Below are 23,247 nucleotides of genomic sequence, written 5' to 3' on the forward strand. Positions count from 1 at the left end.
GTTCCAATACTCGTGCACGATTTTTGGGAGGCGTTCCTTTGAAGTGAGCTGTGAAGGAGGGGGGTTGTTCTTACACATGCGCTCATTTGAAAAACTCAGTAACAGTCTTTGGATTCTCAGTCGACAAAAAAATCCTCTCTATCACCTTTAATAAACTGGAACACATTATATCCATAAATCAACTCCGATGAACTGTAATAAAGTGCTCTCACCTTCATTACTACCGTATGCAGTATCACTCTGGAGGCTGTAAGCTGGATCACAAACAGTTTACTGATCTATCCTTGAGTAACAACATTTTAACCTCTGTTTTGTATTGTCCCTTTGTATTGACATTCGTTCACAAAGCAGTCCAGTGTGAAATGATTCGCACAGACATAAATGAATTTCGGTAGAGTTGAGGGAGCATTTTCTTCGAAAACTAAATTAATCCACCTCGTCTTCAGTGGCTTAGATTTAGGGAGTAAATTGAGAGAGCTATGTGGATTAATCCATCCAGCTACAGAACACCTAAAACACTTGGGAGACATTCTCATCAGTGCAGGAATGGTGGACTGTGTACAACTCGCTGTGAACTCACTCAGGGGTGCGTTTCCCAAAGCGAACTACAATATAGTTCAATGGGACTTACGACCATAGTTGGCTAATGATGCTTTCGGAAAATGCACCCCAGGGTGGTTCTATGTTAAAACGGCAGTGTCTGTCAACATTCGTGGACGGGGCCTGTGGCTAATGTGATGTAACATTGTCAGGGATCTGGGAACGGTTTATTCTGAGACACTGCTTATGATTTATTGGGATTAAAAAAAAGGAGTGGTTGGATTTGTATCACTATAGGGTGGTTGTGTACACACACTGCCAACAGACATTTATGTCCAAACACCATGTAGAAGTGAATTTTGCATAATAGGTCGCCTTTAATTTGTGTTCCAAAGATGAACGAAGGTTTTGATGAGAGTAGCATTGTTAAAATAAATACATATTTGTATTCAGCAATAATGCATTAAAATTGATAAAGTAACAGTAAAGACTTTTATAATGTTACAAAATTTCTATTTCAAACAAATTCTGTTCTTTTAATCTTTCTATTCATTAAAGAATCCTGAAAAAAATGTATCATGGTTTCCACAAAAATATTAATCAGCACAACTTTTTTCAACATTGATGATAAGAAGGTGAGCAGCAAATCAGCATATTAAAATGATTTCTGAAGGATCATATGACACTGAAGACTGGAGCTGAAAATTTAGCTTTCACATCACATGAAAAAAAATTACATATTAAAATATATAAAAGTAGATAATACTTTAAATTAGTGTATTTTTGATCAAATAAATGCAGTTTTGGTAAGCATACGAGACATTAAACATTATTTTTTACTTTTTTTTTTAAAACTTGCCGACCTCAAAAATGTTGAACGATAGTGTACATAAGCCAGTGTTTATTGCATGTTGATAAAGTACAAAAGTTGCTTTAATGTGTGGCATGTCCATCATTTTTCTTTAGTTGTCAACACAGCACATTATTGAAATGTTTTGATGTTTATCATGTTGTGCTGTTTGTATGAATTGTGTTGTAAAGGTGTCTTCCTACCAATTAAAAAATAATCATGGACTAATTTAGTCAAGGTGTATGAAGACAATGAATGCAGATCACAGTCTCACCAAATTACAGCTCATTATGTGAAGGAATGCTATTCACGTGTCTTGTGAGCTGACCTGCAGCTGAACTGATTTGACAGATAATAACTCAATGGAGCGCATATGGATGGTGTTACGAAGACTTTGGATTTATAAAGCACCTTTGAAAATAGACAACATACTGTAATTGCTCTAAAAGCTGTAAAAGTGTCTATGCAGCATTTTATTTAGCAGTTTTCTTTCTTTTGTTTTAATAGTATTTTGTTACACAACTCATAAGGCCTAAAAAATGTTTGCACACTGTTTGATAACTGCCCATAAATTATATTAGTCCTTTTCTCAGAACTAATTTCATTAAATCTTCACAACCAAAAAGCATCCAAATACTTACATATTTTACTTTTTTGTTAAATGTTTAGTTTGAAAGGTCTATTTGTGTTGTCTTTCTTTAGGTTCTTAGTTTGTCAATGCCAAACTGTCCAAGTACCTCTTGGGACCGCTCAGTATGGCTCTGGTGTTTGTGAATGTATTTGCAGGGCAACATATGCTGAGTATTTAGTTCTTAGAAAAGTTTATTTGGACATATTATGTTTCTGATGCAACCTGCTTAACAAGTTACTACAACATTCCTGCTATTTAACAAGCACTTGAAAAGGCTGGCTTGCTACTTCCTAAACTGAAAGCAAGAATAAAGATAAATCTCTTCTATAATGATGGGGGGAAACAACAAAAAGAATCATGAAAAATTCCCAGTGTTGCCATGTCCTCTTATTATAAGTGACTCTTCTAAATATGGCCTGTAGTGGGATGTGTTTTGGGGGCTTATTTCCACAATTTCCAGGGGCTTTCGCACCAGAAGAACCATAGTTCCTAGAACTATTGGCTAAAGTACCCAGATTTTGCTGTTTTCGCATTGCAGGAACTAACGATTTTAGTTCTAGGAACTCCTTTTGGGGGAACTAAATTAGCTCCTACTTCAGAGTAGGGTCTAAACCAGCACTATAGAAACTATCAGTGACGTGAGAGTGTTGATTGTTCAAACGCATGTGAAACACTGGCACCCTGTATTTTTAAAAAGCAGTGAAAAACATATTACTTCATGAACATGGGAAACAGCAATAACAGCATTTTCCTGTTGTGTGCAGGGTTGTGTTCTTTTCTCCGCCTCGATGATTAGTAATATTGAAAGTTGTCATAAGAGATTTCGTCTCTTAGCTCCACTTTTTGCTCTTTCAGTCACGTGAATTATGCATTTATATCTCATCATCTACACACAGCTCTGATCACGGCGTCTTCCATCCACCAGTTTTTAAACAGAACCTTTTTTAAAATGAAGTCATCAGTAAATTTTATGGCACCTACAGTAAATGTTGTATTGCATTATGTATGTTTTATTTTACCAGTTGTGGAATGAAACCATTTAACCATCTGAGGTAGCCTAACGTAGTTAGCCTACTGTATTGAGTATTTCCATTTTATGCAACTTTACACATTTATTAATAGTAAATTAATAATTAATGCATTTAAGATCATCATGTTAGCAGCGAACAATATAGACCAGACCTAATGGAATAATAATAGGCTAGTATTACTCACTATCTGAATTGGAATGTATATATTGTACGTTTTAATGGCTCACGCTTCAAACATAATGATCTTACAATACATGATGCATTGCTGTGTTCGTTATTGCATAATTACCACTTTTGGACACTTTTGCTTTAACATACAACACTGCAAAAACAAGTTGTTATTTTCTGTTATATATTTATTGTCCAACATTCCCAATTTTTCTGATGCATGTCCTTATTTTAATTTCATATGTTGGTATTAATTCAGTGTTTATAATGCCAATACTTGAACTTCAAATAATTTGAACCCAAACTGACTGGGTTTCTAGAGAGCAAAGGTTTTGTGAAAAAAAAAAAAGTGTAAGTCTTAAACACAAAGTGTGTAAAATAAACTGTTAAAAGGATTTGATGATCACTAGAGATAGTATTTTATTCTGTGTTGTCATCATTCAGGTTGGATTTCAGCTTTAATGTAGGTTTTTTTTTTTTTTTTTTTTAACAAATCAGCTGATATTGCCATAGAAACTATAGTGGAAATGTAAAATGGCAGAAACGCAGGACTGCTGCTGGGCGCCGGCGTTTCAATGGAACGTTCTATTGAGTTTTGCTTCTTGTTAGTGTATATTTTTTTAAATAGTTTCTATTCCCGGTGCTAATGCAACCAGGAACATGCCCCGGGGGAGAAATTAGTTCTCTGGGAATTATCCTAGCGGCTAGTTCCTACACTGTGTGCAGAATTATTAGGCAAGTTGATTTTCTGATCATATTTTTTTTCCAAGCACATTTTACCAATTCCAATCCACATCAATCTTAATAACTACTATTAATATTGTTTTTAATCATTTATAAGTGATATATAATTGTTCATGAAGGCTGGAAATGAAAAATGCCCTATATTCAGGTGTGCAGAATTATTAGGCAGGTTTTCTTTTATAGATAAAATGAGCCAAAAAAGAGATTTCACTCAGACTGAAAAGTCAAAAATTATTAATTACTCATGAGAAGGACGCAATACTAATGTAATACTAGAAATTGCAAAGTTAAAGCATGACCATTGGACAGTGAAATGCTCATTGGGTCAGCGGGGTCATACAAAAACAGCTGGAGAAGAAAAGACACGTTAACTACAAAATAATTAAGAATTAAGGTGAAGAATTAAGTGTGAAACCATCAGGAACCCTTTAGTCTCCAGCGCCACCATTTCCCAGTACTGAAACCTACCTGGAGTCTCCAGAAGTGTGAGGTGTCAGGATCTCAGAGACTTAGGTTAGGTGAAGAATCCTAAAAAATGACCCGCTCTTAATAAGAATCACAAGCTGAAGTGTTATAAAATACATGAAGACTGGGTTTTTATAGGCCTTATAGACAGACAGCTTGAGAGTGACTCCTGAAGGACCAGCACCACATCCTCTTGTACCACTGTTTGAAGAATTTATCTTCCAGAATCTGGCAGTAAGGTGTGGGAGTTCACTTTTAGTCCATCTCTTATCCTGAAATGTCCATCTTGCAGAGATGGACTAAATGATCTTCCAAAACTTACTACCAGATTCTGGAAGATAAATTCTTCAAACAGTGGTGATTGATTAAAAACAGTAGTTATTAAGATTGATGTGGATTGGAATTGGTAAAATGTACTTGGAAAAAAAACTATGATCAGAAAATCAACTTGCCTAATAATTCTGCACACAGTGTAGAACCATTAGGTGCGAAAGCACTTGTGTATTAGGATCACTGCTATTGCTTGACTCACCCACTGTTTAAGACATACTAATAATGTCATTAGTCCTGTAATAAATGGACGCCAGGCAGTGCTTAACAGAACTGTGAAAACTTTACTCTGTCATTCTCTTTTGCATATTAATACAGACTCTGCAGTCACTTTCTTTTCTTTTTTTCTTTTCTTCCTTCACTGTTAAAGGTACAGCATCACATAAACTAGAACCTTTCTTAAAGATACCATAACCCATTATCATAACAAGCCCTGTCGTAGCCTTTCCCTTGGGGGGCTTTATTTTGGGCTTTGTTTATATGTTTGTTTTTCTAGCAAGATCTGGCAACACTCCTAACCACATACCCCCCAACCCCCCCCCCCCCCTTTCTTTTTATACTCTGAAAATAAAAATCACTAAAAATGACTTAATGAACCATGATGAACATAATGAATTATATGAAACATTTTTGTTTGTATTTTTTTATCCATTTTTATCCATCTTCTCCTAGAATCATACAAAAAAAATACATAGATTTTTATATTGTTCTGACAAAAGAAAAAAACAACAGTATATATATATATATATATATATATATATATATATATATATATATATATATATATATATATAACTTAGGCTATATGTATAATTTAATATAACATAGTGATTAAAAGGGACAGTCCACCCAAAAATGAAAATTCTGTCATCATTTACTCACTCCAAGGTTGTTCCAAATAAAAGAAGATATTTTGAAGAATGTAACTAAACAGTTTCAGGTCCCTTTGGCTTCAATTGTATTTTTTGCCCATACAATGGAAGTCAATGGGAACTGAAACTGTTTAGTTACCAACATTCTTCAAAACATCTTATATGTTACAGGTTTGGAACAATATGAGAGTGAGTTAATTTCATTTTTTGGTGGACTATACATTTAATTTTGAATGTTATTTTTTTTTATTTATCCAAATTCTACATTTACAGTACGCTGTAGCACATACTGAATGTGTTGTTTAATTGGGTGTATTTGAGTAGGTAAATTCTAATCTTACTCATCCATTGTAACATTCAAAGTCTTACAATCTTACAACCTGCAACTTATCCACCAACACCCACGGTTACTGTATTAGTACTCTGTATCTATAGCAACACTCTTTCTAATGACTGCCTCACCTCCCACGGCGGTCTCACGGCAACTGTCACTAAGCAACCTTACCTCCCTCACTCCTACATGTGTGTGTGAGCGAGTGGGTGGGAGGAGTGGGAGGATTGTGGAAAAGGAAGATGTGAGATGCAAGAAGACAATTTTTGAGCAGATGTTATAGCAGCATTCCCAGAATAAAACAGGACTGCAGGTTTGTCATTGAATGTAGGCAGCAGATGCCAGATTGCATTTCTAAACCATTCTGCAGTAGCTGGGCTAAACTAAGCTACGGCCAACTTCCGAACCAATATTAAAGTAAAGCATAAGTAAGTTTTAGTGAATTGATATGTGGTTGCTCAAGCCTCAATGATATACATGGCATCCTTCATTCAGTGTACATTTATGGGATTTACATTTATGCAACTGCAGGTTTAAAGCTACTAGAAAACAATTCAAAACAGCAAATAACATATAGCCTGCACTCAGTTGGGTTAAGTCTTGGAAGCAACTTTGAAAATAATTAATTTACTTATGTAAAGTAGCCTAGTAAGCTCATAGTGTGTATGTTTGCTCAGGTTTCTACACAGAGCTGTAGTTTATCAGCTGCCCTTTTCGCACTGTAGAAATATGATGTCATCTAGCAAACAATATTTGCAAAGAAAATAATTACATCATTGCAAATGCTTAAATAAATACACTCAGTGTTGATAGTGCAGACTAGCTATTAGCATCTATCATTATGGTGTAGTGTTATATACATATATGTAGTGGAAGGAATTCAATGCAATGACAGTATATTGTGCTTTAACATTTAACTCTTTCCCTGCCATTGATGGAATTTTCCGTCATTTATGACACAACGCTTACCCGCCACTGATGGAATTTTCCGTAATTTATGAGATAATCCATGTATTCACTGTTATACAGTAGGGGGCACTATATGCATCTGCTGAAAGAGTAGAGAATCTCTAGATCAAAACACAGGTGAAGAAGCAGAAACAATAGATAGCAGCATTGCTTACGCACATGTAACATGATCATCAAACATTAAACAGCATAAAAATCAAAACTGCCAAATGTTACCAAATTAAATGTCGACCAAGGTATAGTCAAGTTAAGTCACCTTTATTTTTATAGTGATTTATACAGTACAGATTGTTTCAAAGCAGCTTTACAGTGATAACAGGACAATGATTCAATGATGCAGACAAAGTTCACGTTGGCTGTACAGCAGCTCTAAAAGAAAAAAGTGTCATTGTTCAGCGGAAGTCAGTTCAGTGTTGATTCAGTTCTGCTATTATTAAATTAGTTCATTTCATCTATAAAGCAGTTCTGCAGAAAACAGTGAGGTCATCGTCCAGCTCAGTTCAGTTCTCATAGTGTCATTGCAGTCAAATCAATAATATTGTTGAATATTAAGTGTCTTCAACTAAGCAAGTGGCAAGGAACCCAAACTCCACAGGTGACAGGATGGAGAAAATAAAAGGTATAGGACTGTACAAGCTTTGGGGGTGTTGACTGACTTGATTTACTCTATGTTTTGATACGTTTGATTCTGAATCCCATCTGTATGTAGTCTTTGATTTAAAAAAAAAAAACCAAAAAAACAATTTTTGTCAGCTTTTGGTTCAAAATGTTGCTTTTTTAAATGAATTTTCCCACATTCAAGTGTTGATTAAAAAGAAAAGAATGCATGAAGAATAAAATGGTTCTTTTGTTTAAAAGCAGAGGCTCTGTTCTTTCTTTTGATATATTTTATGTTCAGATATTCATAAAACAAAATATTCTGGGGTCCATGAAAGTTTTATGAAAAGGATAAAAAATGCTGTCGCTGGCTGACAATCAGCGACTATCAGCGAAAAAGTACATAAGGGAACAATTTTAACAAAATTGTTCAACTGCTTCTTCTGCCTTTTCTGTGTACCAGTGTAAAAGATGTATTGGTGCACAGGAAAATAATAGTGGCCATTGTGATTTTATTATAAAAAATCTGTAAATATTAGGTTGTTGCAAGTCATGTAGGTTTGGGACAACATGAGGATGAGTAAGTAATTGGAGAATTTTTTATTTTATTTTATTTTATTTTATTTTATTTTTATTTATTTATGTTTGAACTATTCCTTTAATATACAAACACAATGTCTCAGGCCAATGATCTGAATATTGGAAATATTGGAATAAACTCGCACCTTTTTGGTCCTTGATTGAAGTTTACTTACTCTGAAGTCCCAAGGGGAAAATTATATTGCTCAGATGTTGTTCTATCATAATTAAAAGAAACTTAAAAGGTTAGTTCACCCAAAAATGAAAATTCTATCATTAATTACTCACCCTCATGCCGTTCCACACCCGTAAGACCTTCGTTCATCTTTGGAACACAAATTAACATATTTTTGATAAAATCTGATGGCTCAGTGAGGCCTGCATTGCCAACAAGATAATTAACACTTTCAGATGCCCAGAAAGATACTAAAGACATATTTAAAACAGTTCATGTGACTACAGTGGTTCAACCTTAATGTTATGAAGTGACGAGAATACTTTTTGTGTGCCAAAAAAACAAAATAATGAACAATAATTCAACAATATCTAGTGATGGGAAATTCCAAAACACTGCTTCATGAAGCTTCAAAGCTTTATGAATCTTCTGTTTCGAATCAGTGGTTCGGAACGTAAATCAAGCAACTGTCAAACACTTGAAAGTGTTAATTGTCTTGCTGGCAATGCAGGCTTCACTGAACCATCGGATTTTATCAAAAATATCTTAATTTGTGTTCTGAAGATGAACAAAGCTCTTACGGGTGTGGAACGACATGAGGGTGAGTAATTAGTGACAGAATTTTCATTTTTGGGTGAACTAACCCTTTAAATGAAACACAAATAAGAAATATGATAAGCATTAATTTAGTTTTACATGTTTCTCCTAAAATTGAAAGAGATACAAATGTTACAATTGTTGTACAGTGAGCGCTATAAAAAAATTGCATTTTAGAAATGTTTCAGCTTGCATTGAAATGTCTTTGCAGCCTTATTAATCTAGCCAAATTTGAGACATTGAAATTTCTTCTTGAACTCTAGAGAACATGTGAGAACATGTTACTTGTGGTCTTTTTCTCAATAGAAAAAAAAATAAAAAATCTTAAAAGCTACTTTTCATTTGATCTCATTGCATTTCCAGGATAAACAATTCTCAGAGATCTCATTTATGATTTTGTTTTCAAATGGGTACAACTCAGTACAGCTCAAAAGACAATTGTTTCTTCCTTCCTCCCCTTCAATCTGTTGTCCACTCCATACAAAAACAGGAAACCACCCATATTAGGGGTGGAAAATACAGACCAGCACAACAGAGAGGGGAACACAAGTTTTTACGAACTTCATAGGCGATTAACGCAAACACCTGTGTGAAAAAACTATTCTAGACTCAATCTAATATGAAGAAGACTGCAGGAGATCCTAAAGCTGATTGGTCCAGAAACTCCAGCCTCAGTTACATATCTGGTCATGCTTTCCGAGCTCCTGACTTTGGTGAACTACACCAGCGCACTTTGTGTAATGTAAATAAAGAGACGGAGAGAGAGAATGAGAGGAGGGAGGGTTTAAGCACTGCCATGTGACTATGTGGTGGTGACCTCCTGACAGTCGGTCATAACTCCAGAAAGACTCTAAAGCCACAAAGTTCAGCACTTGGTGAATTCCAGGAGCTTCAGCGACTTTTTGCCAAATTTGGACTTAAAGGAAGCGAAACCTCCTCTCGTTCTCAGTGTGGTTGTTCATGTGTGTGGGTTTATGCACCTGTTTAGGTGTTTTTAGTAAATGTGGTAAGTGTACAGTTATAGTTTCCTAATTTGATGGCATTTAATCCTAATACCTGCTTTTATAAGCCTATTAGGTTTCTGGTTTCCTGAGGGTGACAGGAGGGTATTGTGCTTTTGTACAGACTGGACCTTTCTGTGTGTAATGGTTACCTGTTGTTACATGTGATAAACAACAAAACAAGGACTGTATGCATGCAAGTGTCTTTGTGTGGGCTTGAGAGAGTGAGAAATCATTTAGGCAAAATGAGAATACTTTCGAATTGCAGTACATTAGCATTATATGATAATATCTTGCCTTCAGTAACCTCCTCTGACTTAGTCATACAGAACAGGAAGTTGCTTGCAGTGATTCAGAAGTACCCACTGTCCTGTCAGAAAGCTGTGTCAGGAATATGAGTTCAGATCACATGCTGTTGTGTTTCCCATGGCAAACCCAAGGGTCACCGCCTCTGCACTGGGGTGACTGACCCGGTAAACTATGCTCCTGTGTCAATAGACCGTTTGTTCTTATTCTGTAATTTCTTATGCAGTGGTGTTTGCAAACAATTAACACAAAGTATTAAACGTCAGTGTATAACTGGCATGAATGGTACCTCAGAGTACAAGTGTGTTATTGCTTTTCCAAGCATATTACAATTTTTGCCTTGCTGAAAAAACAATAAAATTACATTGAATTAGCAAGATGTGAGCCATATAACATCATAACATCACCTAGCAACAATTCAGAACATCCTAATAATTGCAAAGCAACATGATAACAACACAGAATGCTTTAAAAACTGCAAAGAAATGTGATAACCTCTCAGAATGCCTACCACACAGAGTACCTTAGTGTCACTGGCAAGACCCATTTGTATTTTCTTCAAAAATCTATTTCATGTTATACTTTGAAGGCCACTGAATGAATCTGCATAGTTGATGTCATTATGTGTGCTACGTTTATGTTTGTTGGTATATGTATCAATCAATCCTTTGCTCAGATGGAACCCTACAGGATGAGTAAGTCACTTATGGAAGTGGAAGACTAAGTCATTAAGGATGAGAACAGTTTTGTGAGGAGCAAGAGATGAAGGCATACCAATAGTGTAGAGATGAGGTGAAAACAGTTTGGATACATGACAGGTACAAATGTCAAAAACAGAACTTGATTTGACAGTAAATTTACAACAGTATTTCAAGTTTCTTTACCGTTTCAGCACATACTGTGAACTCAACTGATGAATGAGTAGACTGTTTATATATACTATTATCTCTGATACAAAAAAACCTAGCTTTTATTAAGACATCGAGTTAGATTACTTAGACCTCTAGTTACAAATCTTAAGTATAACTAGAATTGTTCTAATTTTCCTGGAGCCTTTGCTTTTAACTGTATGATAATTCTAGGAAAGCCTGAGGCTTGTTTATGACATTTGCCCTGTTTAAAGCTTTTCTGAAAGTCAAAATGCTAAGTCAGTGGAAAATGAATAATGTCATGAATTCCTGAGTTGCTTGAGATTTTTATCTTATCCTCTCATTATGGGGGCGTTTCAGACTCAAAATTATTATCTTTCTTTTTCTTCTCTCTCTCCCTCTCTCTCTCACCCACCCCTTTCAGTGAGGAGGAAACCCAGAGTTCAGCTTCACGTCCCTTTTCAGACAGTTCCAGCAGTAAATCTCCGTACACATACAGCTCTGATCGGTACAGGGACAACAGCTGCGGCCCCCCAGGCCCTCGGGTGCCTTTTGTACCCCCTCCAAGCCCAGCCAGTCTTGCCTGGGCACAGCGTACACGCAACCAACCAGCTAGCCTGGCCCTACGTAAGCAAGAGGAAGAGGAAAACAAGAGGTGCAAAGCCCTATCCGACAGTTATGAACTCTCTACAGACCTACAAGACAAGAAGGTAAGGCATGCAAAAAAGTATTATGATTTGCAGCAAATCATTCTGTTGGAGCAAATATAACCGATAAGGCTGTCATTGTGCAGGTGGAGATGCTGGAGAAGAAATATGGAGGTTACTTCGTGAGTAGACGAGCAGCACGTACCATCCAGACAGCATTCCGTCAATATCGTATGAACAAGAACTTTGAGCGCCTGCGCAGCTCAGCTTCTGAGAGCCGCATGACACGGCGCATCATCCTTTCCAACATGCGACTGCAGTACTCGTTTGATGACCGACAGCCTCAACCTCCTACCCCGACTCACTACAGTCACAGTCCAGGAATGGGTCCTCCGCATTCTCCAACCACAGAGCCAAGCTCCCCATCACGGCCAGAGTACACCCACCTAGAGGACTCCTTTTCTAAACAAGTTAGTTCTCAGTTTGTCTGTATTCAAAGTCATAAAATAGAGATAAAGGGCCTTTGGGGGTTAAGAAAAGACAAGCAAAACTGGTCACCAGTGTTTTGGATGCTGATTCACACCATTGAATGCTAATGTACAGGCTTCATATTTGGCTTAACCAACAAGATGTTTTCGCTCAACTAGCTTTACCAGAAGGACTGTTGGTCAAAGTTTTACATACCTGTTTGAGCTAGTCTTTTCAGTGGGGTACTGTCTTTAGTTTCTTTGTACATAGCCTTGTGTGAACTGATTGTTTAAATGATTTCATAATACTGCAAGATTTTCATCAGCAGATGAGCAGCAATTCCAAAACTGTAAAATCATGTCTAGATAATGCTATGGAAAAATGCCTATCCTGTGCAAAAGTTATACCTTTAGGGTTACAACAACTGGTTACTGGAGCAGTACCCTTAAAGGAATAACGCTGTACCTTATTAATTCCTAAAATGTTCATAGTAGTATCTAGGGGTACTACTCTAATTTATAGGCACCTTTCAGGGGTACTGCTCCAGAGACATTGATCTGTTGTAACCCTTAAAGTAAAATTTTTGCAGTTTATCTTACAGTGTTCATTTCTTTGTACTCAAGGTGAAGTCCTTGGCCGACTCTATTGATGATGCTCTAACATGCAGGCCACGCCGAGAAGACTCCCAGGAAGGGATAGGGGATGGAAGTGGTGTTGTGGATGACTTTGGCGAGTGCATATGGAGCAGCAACAGCCACGCATCCTTACGGAGAGGCCTTGGAGACAGGGATCGAGGAGGTACAGGGGGCTTGAGCATGCACGAGGATAGCACAGCCACCTCCTACAGCGATGTCACACTTTACATGGATGACGGACTACCTTCCTCACCGCTTTCTCTAGACCGGGCCCCTAGCAGCACAGATACTGAGTTCTGGGGGGGTGTTGGAAGCGGGGTAGGTGGTAGGGAGGATAGCCGTGACACAGAGGGGGGAGGAAGCAGCAATAGTCGCCGAAGCACACCTTGCACAGAGTGCCGTGATTACCGTTTACGGGGAGGTCACTTACCTCTACTTACGATTGAACCACCTAGCGACAGCTCTGTGGACATGAGTGACCGCTCAGACCGAGGCTCCCTCAGCAGACAACTAGTGTACGAGCAGGACTCGGTGGGAGGGTCACCTCAAGGTACACTTAAACACAACCCTAATGCTCGTTCAGCGTCCTCAACAGCTGCACAAGGTCAAACACGTCCAGCTAGCCGATCGATACCGTCGCATATCCCACACCACATGGCTCACCATCATCACCATCACCACCACCACCATCACCAGTATCCCGACACTCCTTCGTCCTCCTCCTCTCCTCAACAGCCCCCAGCCACACCGCTCTCATCCTCCTCTTCAGCACCCCTGCCACCTGGTGGCTTGGAGCAGCAGTGCTGCTCGGATGGTGATAATGACTCACTGAACTCCACCACAAACTCTAACGAGACCATTAATTGCAGCTCAGGCTCCTCATCAAGGGACAGTCTGCGGGAGCCATTGCCCCCATTAGGAAAACAGACCTACCAGAGAGAAAGCCGGCACAGCTGGGACTCTCCTGCCTTTAACAACGATGTGGTTCAGAGAAGACAATATCGCATCGGACTCAACCTCTTCAACAAGTAAGAGAAAATGAAACTCTACCTCTTATATGCAGCAATCACACCATTTAACATAATAGCAAGCCAGTGAATATGCCATTACAAATGAGATTGAGGAAAGAGAAAATTGAAAAACATGAATAAACTGTACCTTTTTTTTTTTTTTTGGGACTGCAGGAAGCCAGAAAAGGGTATTCAGTACCTGATTGAAAAGGGCTTTGTGTCAGACACACCAGTGGGCATCGCTCGCTTCATCCTAGAGAGAAAAGGCCTGAGTCGGCAGATGATTGGAGAGTTCCTTGGAAACAGACAAAAACAGTTCAACAAAGATGTTTTGGAGTGAGTCAACACAATAAATCCTCTAAAAAGGAGCTAAAATTAGTCTTTTAGCAAATGACAAAAGGTTAAATAAATAATTAGCAAAAAGGTTGACTTTGAAAAAATGAAATCATTAACAATGTCAAATTGAACGGATGCATAGGCATGCACTGAATATAAAGTATGTTTGGCATGAGAATGTATAAACATAATATTTTCTTCCACTTTTGTTTTTCTCAGTTGTGTTGTGGATGAAATGGACTTTTCCGGAATGGATCTTGATGACGCGTTGAGGAAATTTCAAGCTCAGATAAAAGTGCAAGGAGAAGCCCAAAAAGTGGAAAGACTTATTGAGGCTTTCAGGTACGTGATTGTAGTTAGTGTTAGGTTATGGCATTAACACTATTAATGGGCCTTGGTAATATAAAATTCCTATTGTTCCTATTGTGCTATCAGAGTTGCTCATCTATCAGCCATTTTATAGTGGCATCAAACATGGCTCAACATATCAGATTTTAGATCTGGTACAATACGTTTATAAAACATGTTTTATCTATCCCTCAATATTTGTACTCAAACTCTATTTCTCTCTCTGCATCTGTCTTGTAGTCAGAGGTACTGTGTTTGTAATCCAGCGCTGGTCAGACAGTTCCAGAACCCAGACACCATCTTCATCCTAGCATTTGCCATCATCCTCCTCAACACAGACATGTACAGCCCCAATATCAAAGCGGAGAGGAAGATGAAGCTGGACGATTTCATCAAAAACTTGCGAGGTGGTGTTCAAATCTCTCTCTCTCTCTCTTTCAAGCAAGTAGGCTGTCAAGTGGGCAACTACAAACACAGTCTCAATCTGCTTTAAAATGTGACATGTAACTGTCAAGGATTTTGCAAGTACACTAAATCTCTTCTTGTGTGCATGTCATTTCTTTCTCTCTCAGGGGTAGATAATGGTCAGGACATCCCACGTGATTTACTAGTTGGAATCTACCAGCGCATTCAGAAGTGGGAACTGAGGACCAATGATGACCATGTTTCTCAGGTCCAGGCGGTGGAGAGAGTCATTGTGGGCAAGAAACCTGTGAGTACTACTGAGACATTTATTAAATTAAAAGTTTTTTTGGATTAGAACCTTTGAGAATAGTGAATGTTTGAGAACTTTTTTGTTACTTTGACAACAATTTGTAATATAGTTCCAAAGTAAATGTAAATATTTGCTCTGTGTGTAGGTTCTGTCTCTGCCTCACCGCAGACTGGTGTGCTGCTGTCAGCTCTATGAAGTCCCGGACACCAATCGCCCTCAAAGGTCTGGAGTCCACCAGAGAGAGGTCTTCCTGTTCAACGATCTGCTTGTGGTAATGTCAATAACATACATCAATTAATGATGCGTGCAAAATTAAATGGTCCCAAGCAGTTTTAGCAACATCTCTTCAGCATGAATATGTATTGTAAAGTTACTACAAATATGCTAAAAATGCTTAGTGGCTCTTTTTCTTTGTTATTATTTTGCAAGGTTACAAAGATCTTCCAGAAGAAGAAAACCTCCGTAACATACAGTTTCAGACAGTCCTTCCCTCTGGTGGAGATGCAGGTTCACATGTTCCAGAACTCCTGTAAGATTTTAATGTTTGTCTTTCTTATATATGCACTAGAGTTCAAAAGTTTGGGGTGAATGAGATTTTTATTATGTTTTTGAAAAATATTTCTTATGCTCACCCAGACTACATTTATGTGCTCAAAAATACAGCAATATTGTGAAATATTATTATAATTTTAAATAAGTCTATTTTATTTATATTTTATTACATAAAATGTAACTTATTTTTGTGATGGCAAAGCTGAATTTTCAACAGCCATGATTACTCAAGTTTTCAGTGTCACATGATCTTTCAGAAATCATTCTTTTTTAAGGAATCTTTGATGAATAGAAAGTAAAAAACAGCATTATTTTAAATAGAAATCTTTTAACATTATAAATGTTTTTACTCTTTTTCATCAGTTTAATATGAACTTTTGAATGATAGTGTATAAAGAAAAAAGATTATAATATTAGATGTCATATTCAGACTACATAGAACTAGTTTAGAGTTTTCTCAAAATGCTGTAAATTATTATAATCATAATAATTATATTCATCAAAATTAATTTTTCTGATTCTCTAAAATAATCATTTAAACTTATATTTAAGGGTCCATGACATGGATTATTATTTTAATATGTTTCTTGAGGTTCACTTATGATGTTAATAAAGTTTTTTGCACATATATCCGGACAAACAATTATTTTCAACCCTCCTTCTGACTCACTGTCTGAAAATATCAGTTTTTAAGGTGCGGTTCTTTTAAGGCTTGTCTGTAAACAGCCACTGTTATGATTGGCTAACATAATTTCATAGGAAACAGTATCAACGCCCACTCGCTCGTTTTGAAAACATCCATATAAAACTGCCATTTAAGGGACAAATCATTATGAGATCATTTACTTACTTTATACGGCTGCTGTCAGATCTAATCCTGGCATCTACGTACATTATTCAACAAAAGTTAATTTCCAAACTCTCCATTGCTCATTTACAAAACAAAATGCTCCGAACAAACATATAATCCTCCGTCACGACCTGGAACACTATTAAAATAAATCATCCACTTGTATTGTACTGAATTCTGTGACCCACCGAATTATGTGACCGTACTAGGTGCAGTATTGAGCTAATCCAAATTCCAATTTTATCTCAACCCTACCATTATGTGTAATTCGGTGGGTCACAGAAAGTGGTATAACACCAGCACTGGGATGCAAACAAGCTGTTTTAAAACTGGACACATCAAAGAGAACATTCATTCACTCTTCCTTTTGTCCTGTTGTCGACAGACTCAAGTATGCAAATGTCATCCATTAAGGGTTGGTTTGATAATGTATAACTATTTGTCGATGTCTTGCTCTGAAGTCAGTCATATGCAAATGTATTTGCCCATGTGACATCACAGATCCCGCAATATCAAAACAAGTCATTTTTGGAGCTTGATAAAATAAATGCTTTGTTTATAATGAGGAGGACTTTTCAAGCTATGAAACTTGCAAGATGTTTTAATTGTAGAGACCTCTTATATGTCAAAAGATCAAGACAAATTTGATTTCATATGTCAAGACCGCTTTAAAAAAAAACTAATTGAAATGTGACATTGTTATTTGGGAATCCTGAATAAACATCATCTCTTTCTCTCTCCCCTCCAGACTATCCCCATGGTGTCAAATTAACTTCAGCTATCCCGGGTGGGGAGCGTAAAGTTTTGATCGTGTTCACGGCACCTAGTCAACAGGACCGCACACGGTTTGTCAGCGATCTGAGGGAGAGCATTGCTGAGGTGCAGGAAATGGAGAAATACAGAGTGGAGTGTGAGTACAGCACCCTCTGCTGCTCTCATAAATCAACTACACTTTTTTCTGGCCCCCTACTGGTGCTTTACTACAACTACAACATTTACATTATGGATTTACAATGACCCTATCTAATGACTCACAGAGATAACACATAATAAACAAGACAAAAAAAGCTCATTGTAAACAACTTGCTTTTAGGATGCTTACAGACAAATTATTTGATACTGGAAACTTTGTGCCTCGTCAGGAAAAGGTGTTACTCCGTATGTATACTGTCTTCTGATGATATTTGTTCTTTCTCCTCCTGCAGCTGAATTGGAGAAGCAGAAGGGAGTGATGCGGCCCAGCCTGCTCACCAACAGCATTATGGCAGGAGGAGTGGGTGGGATCAAAAACGAAGTGGTGAATGGCACTATGGGAAGGCCTAGTCTGGATGACAACTATTCACCAGGAGAGGGCCTCAAACGCACTGCTCTCAGCTCCTCACTGAGGGACCTGTCTGAATCAGGTAAGACACTTTACTGTGATTGGCAGCCAATTTAATTATGATCATTTCATTCCATACTACATTAGGGGCAAATATAATATATTAAGGGATAGTTTACCCAAAAATGAAAATTCTGTCATAATTTACTCACCGTCATTTTGCTCCAAACATGTATTACTTTCATTCTCCCGTGGAACACAAAAGAAGATATTTTGAAGAATGTTAGTAACTGAACAGTTTCGGTTCCCATTGACTTCCACTGCATGGACATCCATTGTATGATCATTCCCCAAAATATCTTCTTTTGTGTTCAGTGGAAGAAAGAAATGTATACATGTTTGGAATGACATGGGGTGAGAATTTTCATTTTTGGTGTACTATCCCTTTAAATCACAATATGTAAACATACAAATAACATATGAAATGTTTTTTGTCAAAACAATTCAAAAATCAAAGGATTCTTTTTATTTTTCCTCATTATATGCCCTTATTTTGGGATAATTATCCTTATTACGTTAGCCTCATAGCATAATTGCCTAAGTCAATTTTTGGCCAAATTGTGATATCTGCCTTTGAAATATGATCTGGGCAATTATGCTATTAGGCTAACGATTATATGGTCTTATTTTAGGCTAAATTGTAATTTTGGGGTGAGATTGTTGGGTCAAGAATAATCTCACAATTAAGAAAAATAAAAATTTGCAGACACCAACAAGAAAGTAAAAAACACTGACTGTCACTGTAATACACTCATTCATTCACTCACTCACACAAATACTGCAGTTGTGACTGACATCTGCTAACTGGGTAACAGGGAAACGTGGTCGCAGAAACAGCGTTGGTTCCCTTGACAGTACAATGGAAGTAAGTCTGAGTGAAGCAGAGGTCTGTATCTTTAGCTTTAGTCCCCAAACCCAAACCACCCGCATGCCTGCCTGGAATCCCTACAAAACTCGGCGCCATCCTGCATGTGTCCTTACCATAGACACAGAGCCATGTGTGTGCATCTTGTGTGACCATGTGTGGTCCGTGGAATGTTAATGTACACATGACTGAGGCGATGAATTGATAACATCAGTCATTGAGACTACCTGTGAAGGTTTGCAATCATTCGGGACGTTGCTGAATATTTTATAGAATTTACTCTGGGATATCTGGACCGGAAGACATCTTATTGACCCAGAATTAAATCTGCATGACATTGATATTCTATAGAAACATATGTATTTATGGACATATGGATCTCTAGTAATTATTGTATCCATTTGTTGTGCTTTTTTTTTCTTTTTTTTTTGGAATGTGGTTTGTGTAGATGTTTGGTATTTGAAATGTTATGCATGGAATAGTGGTTGTATGATATCAGTTCTCTTCGTTTTTATATAAAGTCCTGCATTTTATTAAGTGTCCCTCATAAATCAAGTAAAATATAAAATAAAATAGACACTTTTTTACTCTTTTAGTACACATACATAGTCTCATTGTACATGATTCATTAGTGCTTTTTAAGTCGAACCTAAAAATGATGATTTACAGATGAAACAGCATTGATCACTAACAGCTTCTGTAATAGCGGGTCCAGCAATGAATGATAGCATTGGGTGCCACTTCCTGGTTCAGTGCAAAATTGATAATAGGCAATAGATATTGAAAAAGCAATAGAAAAAAATGTATTTATCAATCACCTCATAATTCACAATAAGTGATGATTGATTTGAGTCCAAATTAAACGACTCACCCTTCCTGAAGTCTTTCCAACAAGACCTTAGGTGCGTCCCAATTCGTGTACTTATGCACTGTTCTATGACGTTTTTAAGTACAAATAGTGCGAGTAGTGCGTTCACACAGAAAATTCCAAAAAGAAAAAGTGCACTTTAAATATCCAGGTGATGCACTAAATTAACAAAAAAAACGAAGTGTGGAATGTTGTAATTACGTGGCGGAGAGGGAGGGGGTATCAGATGTTAAATGACAAATTAACCTTATACAATTCACGCACTACATGGATGAGTACATAGTGCTTAAGTAGATAGTGTATAAGTGCATAGTGCATCATTTGGGACGCAACTCTTGACTTTGATTACATACCCACCAATCACGTTGCGCCATCTTTTTAATCTCATTTGAATATTCAGTTTTACTCCTCTGATTACAGAAATAGAATGGGTTACAAATGCTGTTTCATTTTAAATTTTATGGCAACTAAACAGATGTGGAAGCATATGTTTTGACCATTACACAAAACAAAAATAATAAGTTACCAATATAACAACATTGGGATTATAAACATTTGGGACACATAATAGATAGTTGGGCGCATGGTGTTTGTGTAATTACGTTCTGAATTATGATGCTGACAGAATGTTGTTTCATCACCCTAATCAACTCACCCCTGTTTTTCCTCCCCACCCAACGAAACCATCATTCTCTCTGTATCCTTTTGCTATATTTTCCTTCCTGCTCCTCTTTGCACACCCACTCTTCTCTCTCAAACCCTTGCTTTTGGCTTTGCCGTCCTCCTCTCTATCCTCCTTTCCCCCCACTCTCTTTGTCTTAGGGTTCCATCATTAGCAGTCCGCGGCCTCACCAGCGTTACCCAGTAGCCACTGTGCTCCCGGGATGCTATGGAGCAGAAGATTACCGGCCTCACCGCCCCATCCTGAGCCCCGGAGTGGGGGTGGGGGGTGGGCCGGGGCAGCAACACACACCTGCAGTGACTGGCGCTGGGCCAGTCTCCAGCAGCACCGAGAGAGGATCGAGTGGAATGGGGACTGGGAGCAACAGCAACAACACCGGTTCTTTCCTGGGCTCCCTGTTTGGGGGCAAGCGTTCCAAAGCGCCGGGCCCTATTATCCCCCCGGGGCCACCTTACCCCGCCCCTGTGGCCCCGCCGACTACAGGAGGGCCGCCGCCTCTGTCCCCGTCCTCGTTGTGCCCGGCGGAGGGCGGGGGACCTTCCAAGATCCAGGCCCTGCACGCCCAGTACTGCCACACTACCAGCAACAGTGTCAGTGGACAGCCTCCACCCCCGTACTACCACCACCATCGCTTCCATACGCAGACCGTACCCTCGTCTGGACAGCAAAGCCTCCATACTCTTCAGCGGGTCACCTTACCTCGACGGCCACTCCCCAACCCCTCCGCGCAATCCCCGTACCAGCCGATCTCCCAGCATACTTTGCAGGGTCGCTACGGGAGCATGGGCAACATGGGCTCCGGCCACCCTCCCCCCCTTTCTCCTCACTCCCCACTCTCCCCTCATCCGCAGTTTGCGCTGTTCCACACTCAGCCCACACACTCGGCCAGAGGGGGCGGCATCAGCAAGCCCCCTCTCACACTGTCGCACTCGCAGCCGCACCCGCACGCACACTCCCACACCCACCCCGTGCACGTGCACACGCCGCACCCGGGCTCCCACCCCGTGCACCAACCTCACTTCGTGTTCGCCAGCCCCCCGCCTCCGCCCTTCCCTGCTCCCACTCAGCCGCCTCCAGTCTCCACGTCCGGCACTGTCCACCACGGGCCACCGGCCGGCCAGTATCTGCCCCAGTATCCTCCGTTGTCCTCCATTCCCCCTCCCCCCCCCCACTCCCCTTTACCCCCCCCTTCCTCCCCCCTTACCCCTCTTACGCCTCTCTCCCCTCTCCCCCCCCAGCACCAAGGTCCACCTTCCCAAGCCGGGGGTCAGCAAGGGCCCTCGCCGGCCCAGACTGGAGCCGTACCTGGGGGGACGGGCACAGTCGAACGCGCCAAATCCAAACCTACCAACCGGATCAGCACGGTAGTGTGACCCGGGGGAAGTCGCGAGGCTGGGGGTCGCTGAAGGGTCCTTTGGTGGTTGGAGGGGGGACCTCCGCGAGGGTGGAGGAGGCGGGCAGGGCCAAATCTGATAATAATGCCAGTGGGAAAAAGAAACGCAGCCTGCTAAGACTCTGCTACTTTCACCTGCGCTTCCCACAAGTGTAATCGGAGGGACTTACCGAGGCAAAACTACGTTAACACACAAATGCCATACAGGTAGTTGGAGGCTCTCGGGTTGATTAGTGCTGTGGGATAACAATTAAGAGTAACAATTAGGACACTTTGCGCTCAGTTCAGAAGTTGTAGATGGGTTTGGCTTGACTGCCAATTGAATTCTTAAATTCCATACTCAGACAAGAAATAACCTATAAGCACATAAAAGGCACGTGGACATGCACACACAAACTCAAACATAAAATTGTCCACAGTCTTGTTTCAGTTGCGTATAGCCATTAAGTTAGGATAAAATGGTTGTATTTTGCATTCATCATCGCAGTCACTGGAGAAACTGAGTACCTTGCTTGACCTGTGAACCTGTTTAGGAAATGTGAAGACCAGAGCGCATACAAATAACAGTGTGCTGGACAGATCAAAGCACAGTATGTTCAATGATTTCATACATTCCAGTAATCATGTTAAGCATTAGTCGCTAGCATTCGCAAGATGCAATAATCTTTTCACTAAATTGATGTCCAGCTTCTACTTGCTAATAATTTTAAATGCTCCATTGCTCTTTTTGTACACATCTATAACATTGACATATATGAGTGTTAATAGAGATAAATCCACAAAGCAGATATATTGGTATGATTGGTTGAATTCAGTCAGTATTAGCCTGACCTCCTCCAGTCTTAAGACTAGACAGCTGTAAAAAGCCTTGTATGTGGATGTGCTGTTTGTAATCATCCTTGTCAGAATTATTAATGTGTATATAAAATTATAGGAAATTTTAATATTTCAGTAATGGTAAATATATATATGAGTCAAATAATATATCAGTAACATTTTATCTATGAACTTAATATTCATAGCTGCAGTTGCCATACTAATACTGGTTTTCAGAAAAAGAAATAAAAATTTATACACAAATGAGAAAACAAGTAAATTTCATAATTTGATATTTCAATTTTGTTAAATCCTAAGTGTTATGCCTAAAATCTAAACGCTTATGGCAGCATTGTTTTTATTCTACATTATGTTACTTTGTCTTTAACCAGTTTGGTTTGACAGTACATTTATGTTTGAAGAAACCGGAAGGGCTTGAATGAATTTTAAAGGATGTTTACTCACATTACAGTAAAAATCACTGAGCCAATTGGTGTCCATTATCATCACATAAAGTTCCAGTAAATTTGTCAAGGCCCAGAATGTGAAAACAAAAGGCACTTTATAAATGAATGTTTTCTGAACTGTATTAAATTAATATATCTCCATAATCCAGGAAACAAACA

The 23,247-nt window shown here is 38.8% G+C and overlaps 1 protein-coding gene across 8 annotated transcripts in view; it reads left to right on the plus strand.

Annotated features, from left to right (window-relative positions):
• Nucleotides 1-21,934, plus strand: part of iqsec2b (IQ motif and Sec7 domain ArfGEF 2b) — a 104,705-nt gene extending 82,771 nt beyond the window's left edge. For 4 of the 8 annotated variants that reach the window (XM_067395232.1, XM_067395233.1, XM_067395235.1 and 1 more), the window contains 13 exons: nt 11,480-11,765; nt 11,849-12,172; nt 12,794-13,833; nt 13,990-14,151; nt 14,371-14,493; nt 14,740-14,906; nt 15,072-15,211; nt 15,360-15,485; nt 15,644-15,743; nt 17,365-17,526; nt 17,822-18,019; nt 18,813-18,862; nt 20,553-21,934. In XM_067395232.1, coding sequence (XP_067251333.1) covers nt 11,480-11,765; nt 11,849-12,172; nt 12,794-13,833; nt 13,990-14,151; nt 14,371-14,493; nt 14,740-14,906; nt 15,072-15,211; nt 15,360-15,485; nt 15,644-15,743; nt 17,365-17,526; nt 17,822-18,019; nt 18,813-18,862; nt 20,553-21,785 — 4,111 coding nt within the window. In that variant the 3' untranslated portion in view covers nt 21,786-21,934. Of the gene's footprint in view, nt 1-9,284; nt 9,886-11,479; nt 11,766-11,848; nt 12,173-12,793; nt 13,834-13,989; nt 14,152-14,370; nt 14,494-14,739; nt 14,907-15,071; nt 15,212-15,359; nt 15,486-15,643; nt 15,744-17,364; nt 17,527-17,821; nt 18,020-18,812; nt 18,863-20,552 lie in introns of those variants that run through there. The other 4 variants (XM_067395236.1, XM_067395237.1, XM_067395238.1 and 1 more) reach the window with 4 other exon arrangements.
• Nucleotides 21,935-23,247: the final 1,313 nt, after the last annotated feature.

Source organism: Chanodichthys erythropterus, chromosome 9 (assembly GCF_024489055.1).
Source record: "Chanodichthys erythropterus isolate Z2021 chromosome 9, ASM2448905v1, whole genome shotgun sequence".
In the NCBI taxonomy this organism is placed as follows: Eukaryota; Metazoa; Chordata; class Actinopteri; order Cypriniformes; family Xenocyprididae; genus Chanodichthys; species Chanodichthys erythropterus.